Below are 15,051 nucleotides of genomic sequence, written 5' to 3' on the forward strand. Positions count from 1 at the left end.
AATTGTGCTTCTCTGTATCTCTGTGAGGACAACCAAGTGTTAGAAAGACTTTAAAGCCTCATTGGAAGAGAGCCTTCTTTTTTCTGAGAGTAGCGTTTATGGTTTGTTTAAGGTTATCAATTATGTCTCAAATAAAAAGCTCTCTACAGATGATCATTGTGCTGTACTTTGAACTCATTTAACTGGACATTATTTACAGAATATTTATCTTGGTTATGGCAGTTCTTGTCACGCAGCGATATTACTTTTCCATTATATATTGCATGTGACCGCCGCATAAGTTTGATAATAAATGTTGGGAAATAAAAAACAGAGTAAGTGCCTCAGTATGATAGCAATTCCCATGTGATGGGAAATAATGTCATAAACTTCAAATTACCTTTTAAATAAATGTTTACGTCCAACCCATCCATTAGATCATAGCCCGAAGGGTCAGGAGGATCATTTCTTCATATTTCTCTGTATGCATTATGATTGCTTTTTTAGGTGTAAATGATGTTTTTAAATGAAGAATGGCACCCAAACTATACACAAACAAAGGCTAGACGTTACAGAGTCGCAGTATGGCAGAAATAGCCCCAGCCACTCTGCTAAATATAGAAGTGCAGCAGTAAACTGAATTCATTCTTAGCAAATATTTTTAATGGTGCATCTGCTGAGACGATACAGAAATACAGCTGTTTGTTTCATTCATGCTGTTTGAGGCTTTGACGTTTTAGCCAAGTTCTAACTCTAATTATGGTTTGGTAGGTGGTAGTTTGCTAAACGCTTAGGAGAATAAAGATTTTGGAGAACTGGAAAGAGAATTACCTGAGTGTGCGGTGAGGTGCACAGATGGCAGGTATCCTATAAGTGAGGCTTTTAACCTCCCAGGGCATTGTGTGCTTGTGACGTGATGACACCTCCATAAGTGCCCAGGGATGGGATTTCCCTTCTAACACCAGGTGTGGAACAGCCCATATTCCCCATGCCTTTCATAGGGCCAGAGCAGCCCTCCTTGAGTGTGATGCAAGCCTAAATCCCACATTTAGATACGTACGTACTTTGAGCTGCACCTCCCTAGTCCCAGTGTCCTAATGGAATCCGTTTGCACCCTCCAAATGCACTCTGTGTTGAAGTTTCTGTAGATGGTGATGTAGACGAAGCCTGAAGGCTGAAGAGGATCACTTCTTCGTATTTCACTTTGTGCTTTATGATTGCTTTTTTTAGGTGTAGCTGATGTCTTTCAATGAAGCACCTGAATTGTATGCAGAGAAAGGCTAGGCTGTAGATGGAGCTATGCTAGAAAGCCAAAGGGTGTCAGGATGGTCAGGTTTAACAGTGGGTGTCTTGGAAGAAGCTGCAGATGTCCGAGGCATGTGGGGAATGGCAGGTTGCTCAGCCTGGGCTGCTGGGAGTGGGGGAGGAAGGGCTGCCCAGGGCCATTGGACCAATCTGGGGATAAATTAAAACAAACAAAAAAATCTGTCTACAGGCAGGGAACAACCCATTGTCTTGAAGATTTAAAACACCAATCAAGAAACACAGTGGTGATTTTGTGTGACTCTGATTTGACCTTCCTGTTTACATTAAACATTTTTTCTGGCTGTGTACAGTGACATGCTCGCTTTGTTTAACGTGTTTGACAGTTACAGCAGTTCTGGGAATAATTGTTCTGGTTGTATATTCGTCACGAAAGAAACATGTTGATATTTGGGATAAAGTTACTCTTTAAAAAAAAACTTTTTTTGTATTTGTTGTGTTTCTCAACCTTTCCTTCCTTTGTGAGGACCACTAACATGTTAAAATCTGTCTGGAAAACAAAGATTCTCGGTAGCATTTTAAATTATTTGTCCAAGATGTTATTTTTACTTGAAAGTTAATCTAATCTAGCACCAGTTGGCTATAATATTATTTATTTTATCATTAGCATTTGCATAAAAATGTTAAATTAATTTCATAGAGTTCACTTGTTTTTGATTCTTTTGTTAGCAGAGATCTATAATCCTTTCCACAGCAACCACTTGTAGAAGCAGAGGATTATGACTTGGGGCAGGATATGAGCAGCAGGAACAGATCAACTGAAAAACAAAGATCCTGTTTGAGTACAAATGCTATTGTTAGTAGAGAGTTGGAGTGAATCAAGTGGCAGGATGTCTAGCTGAATAAAACAAATTCATATCTGTGCCACGTGGCATGCTAGCCAGAAGACACATCTTAGCAGTTCTGTGATAGACTACGTATTTTTATACCTTTACTTATTATAGTTTTGCCTAGTTCAGTCAGCCACTCCCTCTGAGAGTGGCTGGTATCTATTTGAAGAGCTTTCTGGTTTTCTCAGGTGTATTTTTCTGTCTAAAAAGTTTCTTTGTTATACTTTTCCCCAAATCTGCTAAAAGCCAGGATTTGAAATTGCACTGCTATAAGGTCATTTGGAGGTTAACAGTAGCCATTTTGGACTATTGTTGTCTTTTCTGATTACATGTGATCCTTCAGAAAAAGAGATATCTTTTCTTTGTCCTTATATTTAAAAAAATGTATAATAAAGTCTGGTTTTCTATATATTGGTAGTTTAACTGACTTATTTAACATTAATAAATGCGACTCAATTTCAAATTATTTTTGAGATTTTTTTTCTAATATTTGGTCTATTAAAATAGGTAAGAAGTTCAGTAGAGGTAACAAGTGACAGAAGATGTTCTAGTGGAAGCTAGGGAAAAAAAAACATAAATACTGAATTTTGTAATAATTTGTAAATACTGAACAATTCTGCATAAGCACCTCTAATGACAGGGCAAGTGGAAGCTTTGGTAGAAGACAGGCAAATGGAAGATGTATGGAGGGGTCTTTAATCATTGCCACATTGAAACAAGAGGAGCCTCCATACAATGGTTTCAGTGGTTTTGTCTGTTTGCATGCTTGCTACTGCATGGTTTAGGATCCATCTTCAGTACCCTGAAGTTTGCAAGGTTAAATAAAAACTGTTCTCCTAAAGTTATATTTCTAACTTCTGTATGGAAAAGATTTTATTGTGCTTGATATATGGAGTTCTTCACATCATCCTACTGATGGCACTAGGGCTGTAACTGTATTATCAGTGAATAAGAAAACAGAGGCCGCAGCATTTCAACAGTATGAATTCTTCAGACTGTATTATTTTGTTAGCTCGAGGCAAAAAAATGTGCTCTTAGGGCTCATCTGTGCAGAATGAGTAATCCACGACAAATGTGCAGCCACACTGCGCCTGCAATATGCCCAGATCCCATGGACTAGCCAGTCTTGCTGTGCAGCACAGGCAGCCAAGTGTCTCTCATGGACAATAGACATATGCTAAAAAATGATAATTTTATTATACTCTCTGAGATTTTACTACAGATAAGTGATTCTAAGAATATTACTACAATCACAGAAGAAGTGTGGGTCTGTTTATCCCATTTAAGTCAGACTTTTATACTGAAAAGAGTTGCTTTTACCAACAGAATTTTCTGTTGCCTAACCACCATTCTGTGAATTCTTTTACGTGAATTCTATGCACAGTGAAAGTGAAATGTGAGTGAAAATACTTATTTGTACTGCAATCTATTTTGATGTTTTTACATGGCTGGCATTAGGGTGTGTGATAGCTCAAATTTTCTTTCTTTGCCACAGCTGCCTAAACGGTACAGTGACAGATTTCTGTTTTTATTCTTCATTAATGTCAGTCTTCATCCTCTCTGCCCCACATCAGGGAGGAAGCATTGTGAGTTTGCTGTTTTAATGAAGAGAAATGATGCATCTATCAACTAGAATTTATGGTGGAGGGCACATCAATTCAGTTGCCTTGCTGAGTTTGCATATTTAGGGCCAAGTAGTGCTCTCGATTACTCCCGTGCAACCCCATTAACTTCAGTAAGTCACACAGTTCAAAAGTGGCTGTGCTGGAGGTGAGGCAGTGTTAGGGAAAAAGGGAGATCTGCTGGAAAAGTCAAGCTCCAGAGTATTACTCTCAAGGCGATGGGTACACCGTCATAATTAAACTTTTGAAAGGTTCGGATAGACATCATATAGTAATTTCATTGAGTATTTAAACTTTGTAGATACAGAGAGCCTCCTCCATCCCCCCAAAAAAACAAACAAAAAAAAAACCAACACTTCCAGCCTGGAAACATGTTGTAAATTGTATGTCTCCAGTTGAGTGTATCCTGTAATTATTCCTTAACTGTAGGTTGTTTCTTCCTTCTCTCTCCACAGGAGCTATGCCGTCAGCGCATGGCCGTGAAGACATCTGATCGCCCAGAGCCCCTGCATGCCTCTCGAATCAATAGTGTTTCCTCCCAGTTCAGTGATGGGCCCATTCCCAGCCCCTCAGCTCGCAGCAGCACGTCGTCCTGGTGCGAGGAGCCGGTGCAGTCCAACATGGACATCTCCACCGGCCACATGATCTTGGTAAGGCAGTTTTTCTTCCAGGCATGTGAAATGTCGTCAGAATGTGAGGTGCCCGCTCAGCTTTTGGTAGGAGTTAACTTCTTCTACACAAATGGAGACTGCCTTTTCACGTGTAAAAATATTCCTGAGCCTCCTTGGTATTCTGAGCTTTGTATAATTAAAATAAAGGGATTTTTATTTTCATTTCTTTCTCATTATATTGTTTATTTTTCTCTCTGGGGAATATTCTTTTATCTTGGACATACAAATTGTTTGTGTGCTTGCTTCAAAAAGGATAAGTCGTGCTTTGTCCTTTTGTGCTGTTAATTTATGTTTAACTCCATTTGGACAGCTGAAGAAAATGCTAAATTTCTGATCAGGTTGTTTCTTGTGTGTTGTTATTGTGCGGAGGTGTCTGAGCTGAGAATGCAACAGAATATTACATAGTAATATGGAACAATTTCTTTTTCATTACCTCTGGAAAGAGACCTTAACTTTGTTATTTTTCTCAGGTTTTCTTCCTTCTAAGCTGGATCTCTTTTATGTTTGGAAGGATACAAATATATTCTCTTAATGGAGACTGATTTGGAAAACTTGGGTTACTTCCAAACTTAATTTGAGATTAGTATCAGTGGTAGGAGATGGACGTATGAAAATCCTCCTGTATGCATGGAACAGCTCTAGCAGTCCAAAACAGAGGCCAGTGGTCAGGACTTGCTGCTTGATTCTGTCTTTCACTTCTAAGTGTCTACTGGGAGAGCTGTGGGGAAATCCCTGGGTTTTGTGCCTTATTTTACTTCTTTGCTGTCTTTGCAGAATGCATTGAAATTGACTGAGAAGTTGTTAGGTAATGGCAAAGATCATGTTATTTTGTGTTATTTCACTTTCTGTGTTTGATTTGTGCTATTTTTTAGTAGGACTTCTTTCAAGTAAGGACCGTTTCCATTTGGTGCCATTGCCATGTTTTTGGACACTTCTCTTTTGACTTATTTATGCACCTCTGTGCACGTCTGAAGATTGACCTGTGGGTTTTTTGAAAAGGAAGTTTGTCTTCATGATGTGATATTTTGGGGTCATACTTTTTCCATTTCTTTCTCTTTTTCTGGATTTATATTTGAAAGTACTCTTGATAGACCTTCTCTGAGTTCTTTTAATCAATCTCACCTAACGGAGAATGGAATGAGAGCAAGCAAAACCCAAAGAGCTAATTTGACCCCAGCCATGTTACTGACCTTCTTCAGCCTTGGTCAAGTCAGCTATAAAACTGAGCAAAAGCAGGACAAGTTTGAAAAACAGACTCTTTATCCCAGAAAGTCATCCTGAGTAAACACTTATTCCCTGTCCCTGCAAATATTAAGTTTAACACTGATGTACAACTGCAGTTTAGAAAGGGTTTTCTGCCATGGCAGAAAATCGTATGTCACACTTCCTATTGTCCCACTTTTGCCTAACTGGAGTGAAACTCACTTGATTTTTCTTTCACAGTTAAATAAAATGCTTGAGAAAAAAAGTATTCCAGTTGTCCAACCTCAAAATAAATCCAAATTCCTGTGGTAGTGTTCCATATTTGTATGGAAGTAAAAGCAAAATTTCCTATATATATGGTAAAATGCATTTGATATTTCCAAACCATTCCAAGTACTTGATCAAATCCTTTTCTTATTCTGGATATGGGAATTTCTGCAAAATTACAGGAAAGCTATATGAAAAAAAAGTCTTTAAATAAACTTTTAAATAGAATCAGATGGGCACAAGATCACTGTTATGGTGTTCAGTGTCCATAATACAGTCAGTGCTGTTTAACCCTGAATGAACTCATACATATGTTAGCTATCTAAGAGCATGTGTTGTATCTTAGGTGGTGAGGGTTCAGGGAAGGGTAAAAGAAATGCTGTAGTGTCTTGAGAGTACAAACCACACAGAGAGAATAAAAGTAGTTAATTTGTGTAGTCTAAACTGGATAAATAAAAGCCAGTGAGTCAGAGAAGTCTGTGTATTGTGCTTTGAAATATGGGATGGGGAAAAATTGTTCTTAATGGGCACAGATGATACAAATAGGAAAAAAAATGTGAGTTAGAGTCAAAAGGATGCATTTAGCTTGGATATCAGGGCAAGCCTAATAGGAGGGTCAGGCGGGCACTGGGTTGTTTACTTAAGGGAGGTAGTTAAACCATAAATTCATGATTTGATGAAGGCAAAGGCAGGTTAGGTTTACATGGGAAGATCAGCATCATGCAGTTGCAGCACTAGGGCAGATGATTGGACTTGATCAGGATTACTCCTGTTTTGTGTCACCGTGGGTCACACTGAAACCGGAGAGCTGGCCCAATTTATGTTTTGCTCAAAAATAAATGCATGTGTCCTTAATACCTTATTTGCCTGAATCTCTCCGCCTCTGGAGAGGCAGATGAACTTCAGCAATGGGAAGACTCGCCAGACAGAGCTCTTCCTGCCTCTGCCCTGCAGCTACAAGTTGAGGGGAGTAAAAGGCCCCACTTCACATCTTATAGATCATTCAATGCAAGAATTTTCCCAGTTCTTCCCATTTCCTGCTGCTAGATTCCTCTCATCTTCTGAATTTTTAAAGATATTTTTTATGAAAGATATCTCAATGCTTGAAAAAGCAACAAGAAATATTAGCAAGGGGCCCAGCAAGGATAGCAAATGCCATCTGCTTTGCAGGGTAAATGCACTTATAGCTCTATAAATGTGTTTTTCAGCTCCACAATGTGTGGCGATGTAGCAGTTAGCTGAGTTAGGGCTCCTCAGCCTTTATTGTTCATAGGTGCCAAGGCCTCCCAAGAGAAAAGGAAACAATAGATTACTGTGTAAAGTGGCAGTGGGAAATATTTTATTTTGATTTATAAACAGAATAAATCTTGAATGGAAATAACTTAGAATAAATAAACCTGCAACTGCTAAGTGACTCCACATAGTCTCTTTCTTGCTCACAGGTACTGTTGGTCAGAAATGCTACCGTAAAGCTCATTTAATTCACTGGAAAAGCCTGGTTGTAGCTGAAATGTTGTCCAAACCACCTGAACCTTGAGTTTGTTGGAGTCTCTGGTTGGCCACAGGTACTTTTTTTTAGAGGACTAGCTGCTTGTGGTTAGCTGGTCACTTGTAGCACTTGAGGTCCAGGAATGTGAAGAAACCAGGAATGTGCCAAACTCATGTGGCTGTGGGGCAGTCTCCTCAGGTAGGATTAAATCAGTCTTTGAGAGTAAAATCTTGCATTTCTGTCACTTTCCTGTACAGCAAGGGCAATGTCTGTGCACTGTTGACAGTAGCATGAGGCAATTTGTACTATTGGCAGTGGGAAGTAGGGAGGACTCAGGATACCCAGAAGGACAGCCATACCAATGTTCCGTGCTTTTTTCCTTTTTCACGTCCTTTTTCCTCACATTTGCAGCAGGAGGGTGGCCCATATGGCACTTTTTTGATTCTATCATCTTTCTGAAAAATACAAGCACTTTGGAAAATGTAATTAGAAGAGCACATTTTATGCAGTCATGTTTGTTGCACTGACTGGCTGGTTTCAGCACGAGCAACAACAAAGAGGTGCCCTCAATTCAGTCACTGTTGTTTTGCAAGAAAATGATTGTTTTCCAGAAGGTCAGAGCAAAGGAAAGAGCAGAAACTGGGAATCAGATTTCCATCCACTTTACTCACATGTGTACATCCGTATTTTATGTTCCATGAGAAGTCCTAATAAAGTATCAGACTTCCCCCTGTAGTCCAAGAGAAGAACCATAGGGTTCTGAAGGTGTCCAGGAGATACATGGTATAATTTACTGGGACTCCTAATTTTACCTACATTTTTTAGATACTTGATGAAGTGGTGTTGCTGACTTGAGTCCATAAATTCCCTTTGTAGTTGTTGAAGAGAGTGGGTAGCTATGAAGGTCTCCAGAGAATTAAGGAGAGAGGTTTTCACTTGGGACTTCTGCTGTTCTGCCTGCAGCATCCCACTGACATCTTCAATCTCACAGAATCATAGGATGGTTGAGGTCAGAAGGGATTTCTGCATCCTGTCCAACCCCCTCTTCAAGCAGGGATGTCTAGTGCATGACCAGATGTCTTTTCAGTGGCTCCAAGTAGGAGCATCTCCAACTTAGATGAAGGAATCTCTATTTTTCATACTCAAGCACAAGTTCAGCACGTAAGTTAGGTAGATTGGATCCCACTTTTGCTTCATACATTTCCGTGCATGTTTGATTAAAATATATATAACCTTATGAATTTTTATGTAAAGAACTGTGGTGCAAGAAGGGAGTTTATGCTTTTGACAACATTTTGATGTAATTTTCTGAATGCTATACATGAGAGGGAATTCGCAGAAGCAGAAGTGATTTTCTGTGTTTGAGTTGTTGTTTTTTTTTTTCCTTCAAAAGACACACATGCAAAATTTGAAACATTATACATAAATTAGAGTATCAGAAAATGTGAATTTCCAAAACCAATTTTGGTAGTTGCTTAAGCTGGTAGTCTGAGGAGTGTTCTCCCTGAAGATATGAAAATGCTCTATGTATTGGAAAAAATAATGGTTTGTGATAGTTCATGCACACTCTGGTATTGAATTGGAGAAGAAAGTATTGTTATGGGTTTGAACAAGGCAGTGGGAGCAAATGGCCAAGAGCCTGAAATTGAGAGCTTTGCAAGGGGGAGATGTAAGTCCACTTGATCACTTTGCCCTTGCATTATACTTGCTAAACCAAAAGGACCCTCCCCATAGAGAAGCGAGGGATGAGAACTGCTTGTCAAAAGGAGGTTCTCATGGTCTTTGAGCACCATTTGGGGTACAGAGGTGTCTAGGGGACAGAGACCTACTGCTGGGAAACTAGTCAAACCCAATAACTTGAATTTTGCATGCAGTTTTGTTCCGATGCTGAAATCAATGTAAGGTTTCTTCATAGAATCATAGAATCATAGAAATACCCTGGGTTGAAAAGGACCACAATGCTCATCTCGTTCCAACCCCCTGCTATGTGCAGGGTCACCAACCAGCAGACCAGGCTGCCCAGAGCCACATCCAGCCTGACCTTGAATGCCTGCAGGGATGGGGCAGCCACAACCTCCTTGGGCAACCTGTTCCAGTGTCTCACCACCCTCTGGATGAGTTTATTTTGAGATGTAGAAGGAGAGAATAGTTTCCAAGGTTGCAGCTGGGGCTTTTTGATAACATTGGTATCTTATAGTTTCTACATGGTAATTTTTAGATGACTTCAGTATGCCTGGTTTGAAAATGAACTCCTTGGGGTAGCTGCTAGAGATTTTCTTTGAATTGAACATGGAGGAGTGTGGAGTGTGTATGATAGAAGACACACTCCAAGAAAAAAAAAAAAAGTGAATGTTAAATCCTCAACCAAATTTTGTTGAAATTCTGGGGATTTTATTCTTAAAGTGCAATGAAAGCATGAGCAGAAGGCATCTAAACCCACTTTCCTAAACAAAGAACTTGCAGCATGTGAGGACCGATAGTACTGTGCCAGATGCAGGCGTACTTTCCACCTTGAGTTTAATCCCAGTGCACAAAACATTTCCTGAGCGAAGGAGCATAAGGAGCAGTGTGTGAGCATACTGAGCATACTGCACTGCCTGGAGACACATGCTGCAGGGTGATTAATGCCAGCAGAGACAAAGGTGAGGAGTGCAGGAAGTGAGAACAGGGTCTTTGTCACAATTACGGTGTTTGATTAGTTAGCGGTTTTGTTGTTTGTTTTATTTTTCTATGTTGTTTTTTCCTCCTGCCACCATTAATTTTTCCGTAGTTCTTCATGAATTCAGAGACTATAGATACTCTGTTTATAAAAGCTTCCGACTGAGAAAACAAACAAAAAATCCTCCCTCGCATGGAAAGGAAGACGAGTCAGTGGCAAAGTTCAGCTAAAAGCACGAGCTCCTTACACGTATGTTAAGTGGATCTAAATCCCAATTTATCTTTCAGTTGCACCAATATAAATAGATGTAGGAGTCTCTTGAAATCCTAGTCCCAAGAAGGCTGTGGCCCTAAAGGCCATTTTATCACAGGCAGTCAGATTAGAGGAGCCACATGAGAAAAGGCTGTTGTGCGTATGGCATCACTCAGTGACAAGATAGCCAATATCCCCTAAAGGACATAAATACTGTGGATGAGAAAATCTTTACCCTTCTCCCTGAGTTGTCACATTTTTAGGGACAGGCAGAGTTGGAAGATTTTCTGTTGATGAAATGACATTTATCCTTTCATTTTAGGATGCTTTTTTTCTCTCTCCCTCTGAGTGTTTAAATCATTTGGAAACATTTGCCTCTGTTTATTTAAAGTCAGGACTTGAGATACAGTAACAAAGAGAAGCTTCCAAAAAAGTACAAGAAGTCTTGTTGCTTACAAAAATGGCTCTGCAAGTAGAGCCAGAAATCCTATCAACGGATGTACGTACTACATAGATTTCTTAAATAAAACTGAGAAAATGTGTTCATGAAGCAGTTACTTTTTTGCATTTTAATTCCTGTTTCATGTTCAGTTGCCTCCCTCTTTCTATATTAATCTTGTTGAATACTCCTTAGGAAATAACAACAATTACAATCAACGTTAAATTAGGAAAAACATTCCTCTTGAATACAGATTGATATTCATTTCAAAATCTTTTTTTTTTTCCCCCCTGAATTTCCCCCTGTTGGTTGTTTTTCCCAAATGTATTCACCATTAGAGTTAACTTGCCAAGTTTCTGTAATATATCTTGATCTGTTGCTTGATAGGGAGGTGTTCAATTCAGCTCCCTGCAAGCTGCTTTGGTTGAACACTTTTAGCTACTTTGTACCTTTCCAAGAAAGGCTTTTAGTAGGAAAGATGAAGAAAACATCTTTGCCAACGTTGTAGTGTGGCAATCTTTTAAGTGTTGTATGGGGTGAAATACTTGATGCTTGACTAGCTTGTGTGGCTGGATGCACCTAGTAAAAAGGAAGGATCACTGCCATGGCTGGTGGATGTCTGCATTTCTTCCTGCATCTCTCAGCTTTTCTCCATTTCTAGTGATGGTCCAAGTATTGTGAAGGCAAGATCATTACCCCCTGTAGCACGAACCATAGGAAGAGGTAGGAGGCTGTTTGATGAAAAGGTCTGCTTTTTGTTCCTCTGTATTGAAAACAAGCCATGTCATTGGGTCCTCAGCTGCTTTTGAAAGTTGCACTAGAGGTAGAAACCAGAGATGGACACTCATCAGGGAGACTGATAGTCTTTTGGTTCTGCTTTTCTCTGTGTTTGTGTTTGTATCAAGTCTGTGATAACACATTGTAGCAGATTCAGCAATTAATGGTATTTTGGATCTAACAAGTGGAAATAGGCATATTTGTAAGGAGAAAGGCACTAAAAGTTACTCAGAAGGACTTCTCAGTCAGGATAATGAGATTATATGATCTGCTGTTGCATTTTTCTGAACTGGTAGCAAAGTTCAGATATGGGAGGGAGGTTCAGGATGCAACTGCAACTATTGGTGCTTAGAAAGAGAGGACATAATATGAGCACTATGTTTTTGCACAAACATACCAATTGCAGTTTAAAATACACGGGAAATCCACAGTGATATTTTGGAGAGATCCTTCTCCTCATGTGTGCTGTACCAGTGGAGATAGTTAAGACCCTGCTGGCCATGAAGGCAGCTTAATCCCTCCACTGATTCAAATAAGTCTGTTTATGCTCATCTTCAGGGCAAAATTTAAAAAAACAAACAAAGAAAAAAACCCATACTTGCTGAAATTTTTCCTGTCATGAGATCTTAATTTGGCACTGTTTTGTGAGTAAGGTATCTGAGTTTGGGTGTTATTTTTAAAATATAACGTGTAGGACACTGGAAAAACACTCCTGTGATGATCAAATTTTGCATATGCACCCACGAAACAGCTGTGGAAAAAATTTTAAATAAGGAGATAAACATTAAAATAATCTGTGAACCATGTTTGTTGATGACATAGTATTTACTGCTTCATAAAGGAGGAGTGTGTTATTTTTTGGTCAAAACCAGATAAAATGGAAAGCTACTACCCTCAAATATTCCATCACCCCCAGCATGTCCTTACAAAACATACACTTGGGCAATGATTTTCTCTCTTTTCTATAACTTTTGTTTGGTTGGTTTTTGTTTTGGGCTGGAATAGTGTCTTCCCATTTTTTTTTTCTGGTTGACAGCTTTCTCATGTCTCTCTCATCCTCTCGTCCTAAAGCTGTGTGCTGGTGCACCACGAGCTTTTCCAGCTGGCCAAAAGAAAACAAATAAAAGCTGGGGAATCGTAGAACCATAGAATGATAGAATGGCTGGGTTATAAAGGACCACGATGATCATCTAGTTTCAACCCCCTGCTATGTGCAGGGTTGCCAACCAGCAGACCTGGCTGCTCTGAGCCACATCCAGCCTGGCCTTGAATGCCTGCAGGGATGGGGCATCCACAACAGCTAAGGGAGAGGAGAATTAAGAGTTATTTCTTGTTTCTGTCCACTTGCTGTACCACTTCACTGAACTAAGAATAGAAGGGAGAGGTGGCAAGTGCTCACAAGAATTACCTTCTTCAAGCATGACTTGTTACTGCTCTGAGAATTAGCCTGTGCCCTTTTCTTATTAAATTGCTGCAATGAATGGTGCCCAGGTTCCAAGCTGTTTTTCTTCTCGGTGTGGTTAGTAGTAAATACATTAATGTCTGTTGAAGATGGTTGGATTCTGGATTTGGCATGTCTTTAGAACAGGTTTCACTGACCATGTATCACAGATGTGTTATTTAAAAGAAGAATTATGTGGAGGTTTTCCTCTTTTTGACCTGGCTGTTTGTACACCTTAAAACATTCTCATGAACATCCAATAGCCCTAATATACAGAGCAACTGAGCTGCATGGCTGTCACAGCACAGTGAATTGAACTATGTGTATTTGTACTTGTTAGATTAAATATGTGCATATACAACACATTCCTTTAATGAAAACAAATAAAAAATGACAATGTCTCCTTACTGAATCCGTTATAGTTATACTCTGAGCACTGGAGAGAATTTGATCATTACAAATGTGTTTAAGCATTTTTGCTTTAACATCAAAAAGGTACTGAGTGTGAGAAAACAAATAAGTCAGTTATTTAGTACTGATTACGTTATTTTCTTATTTAAGTAGATCTTAGTTTCTTGCAAAAAAAAAACAAAAACTGAAGGATTAGCAAAGCATACTCTGAGTTGTGTTCTTGCTGTCATCCAAATTCACAGAAAGAAGAAAATGTATTAAAGAAATTTGGTAAGACCAGGTGGTCTGAGTGAATAATTTGCCTTTCATTAACATATTCCCCTTATTAACTTTGTAATTAATTGTACATAGCTAAGGAAAGCTATGGAAATTGCATTTTGAGATGTATCAAAGCTGGCTCTATGCTGCAGACTTCCATGCAATTTACTATTAATGAAGCACGAGATGGAGGCCCCAAATCTATAATTATTACTTAGTATTTGAATGACAAGCAAAGAATTTTATCAGCACAGTTTCAAATGAAAGGGGATTAGCAGCTAATGTTGAAATTGTTAATCTTTCTTATTAAAATAATTTTGACGAGAGTGTTTAGCCTGAAAGAGGTTTCTGGAATATCATTTACCATTAAAACAGCTATTTTCTGAGACTCGGTATGAATTTGTCTAAGTTTGACAGCGGGGTGCAAATATTTTTTTAAATGAATGAATATTTTATGGGAGCGAGGGCTGTTCATGTGTGAGCTGATGCCGAGCTGCTTGCTGTGCTCGTATTCCTGGAATGCGTAGCAGGGCGGTGGTACAATATCCATCTGACAAAAGTAAAGATGTCGGCTGAGATAACAATGGAAAAAAGCTGCAGCACAGCGTCTGAGAGGTGAAATTGTGCCCGAGGCTGCATCTGCACTCTGCTGATTAGCAGGTGGGAGCTGCATCAGAATTGGGCCCCAGATCTCCCTGATATTTCTATGTGGCAAAAAAAAAAAAAAAAAAGCTGTAATTATGTCTGGTAACGAAGTTTGCTTGTGTTTAGAGAGGCCTTCTTACTCCTCCAGATGATGGTGTGTTTCCAGGTTTTATTTTTACCAGTGTCACGTAATGCCTTAAGATGAAGCTTCAGTTGTGGGCCCTTCAACACCTCCCTGTGTGCTTATATACAAATGCCATGTATAGCAGCAATGTCTTCGTAGAAGCGTAGGTAATTATTTGTGGGCAGAGGTATAATACACACATCTTTCAAATGTTAATGAAAACTAGTTGACATTTTAAAATTTAAACTTCTCAGTGAAATCTTTGCAGTTGCCATCTCTTACAGGAGCATACAATTGAAGCTGGGGATGTTGTTGTCATTGCTCAGGATGAGGAAACAGCAAATTTACAGTGACATAAATGGTGAAAAGCAAAGGAGTGATAATTTATGAAATTTAATTTGCAGTGGTCTCTGCCACATAAATATTGGGGGAGATGTAAGTTAAACAACACTATTAATTTGCTTGCATCCCTTTATAGACAGAAGCTAACTTAAGAGATGTCAACATGCCTTTTCCAGTGACAAATCTAAACTGCAGAATAAATAGAGGTCATTTAAATGCTTTGATTGAGACATGATATATGTGAGTTAGGTGGACATTGTATAAAGATACCATCAAAACAACAAACACTAAGTAAACAGCCCCATGTTCCTGCACTGCC

The 15,051-nt window shown here is 39.2% G+C and overlaps 1 protein-coding gene across 3 annotated transcripts in view; it reads left to right on the forward strand.

Moving 5' to 3' along the window:
• Positions 1 to 15,051, forward strand: part of PTPRN2 (protein tyrosine phosphatase receptor type N2) — a 621,494-nt gene that overhangs the window by 536,806 nt on the left and 69,637 nt on the right. For all 3 annotated transcript variants that reach the window (XM_031615965.2, XM_031615966.2, XM_031615967.2), the window contains exon 14: positions 4,210 to 4,404. In XM_031615965.2, the coding sequence (XP_031471825.2) occupies positions 4,210 to 4,404 (195 nt within the window). The remainder of the gene's footprint in view (positions 1 to 4,209; positions 4,405 to 15,051) is intronic.

Source organism: Phasianus colchicus, chromosome 6, assembly GCF_987193195.1.
Source record: "Phasianus colchicus chromosome 6, bPhaCol1.hap1.1, whole genome shotgun sequence".
Classification (NCBI taxonomy): Eukaryota; Metazoa; Chordata; class Aves; order Galliformes; family Phasianidae; genus Phasianus; species Phasianus colchicus.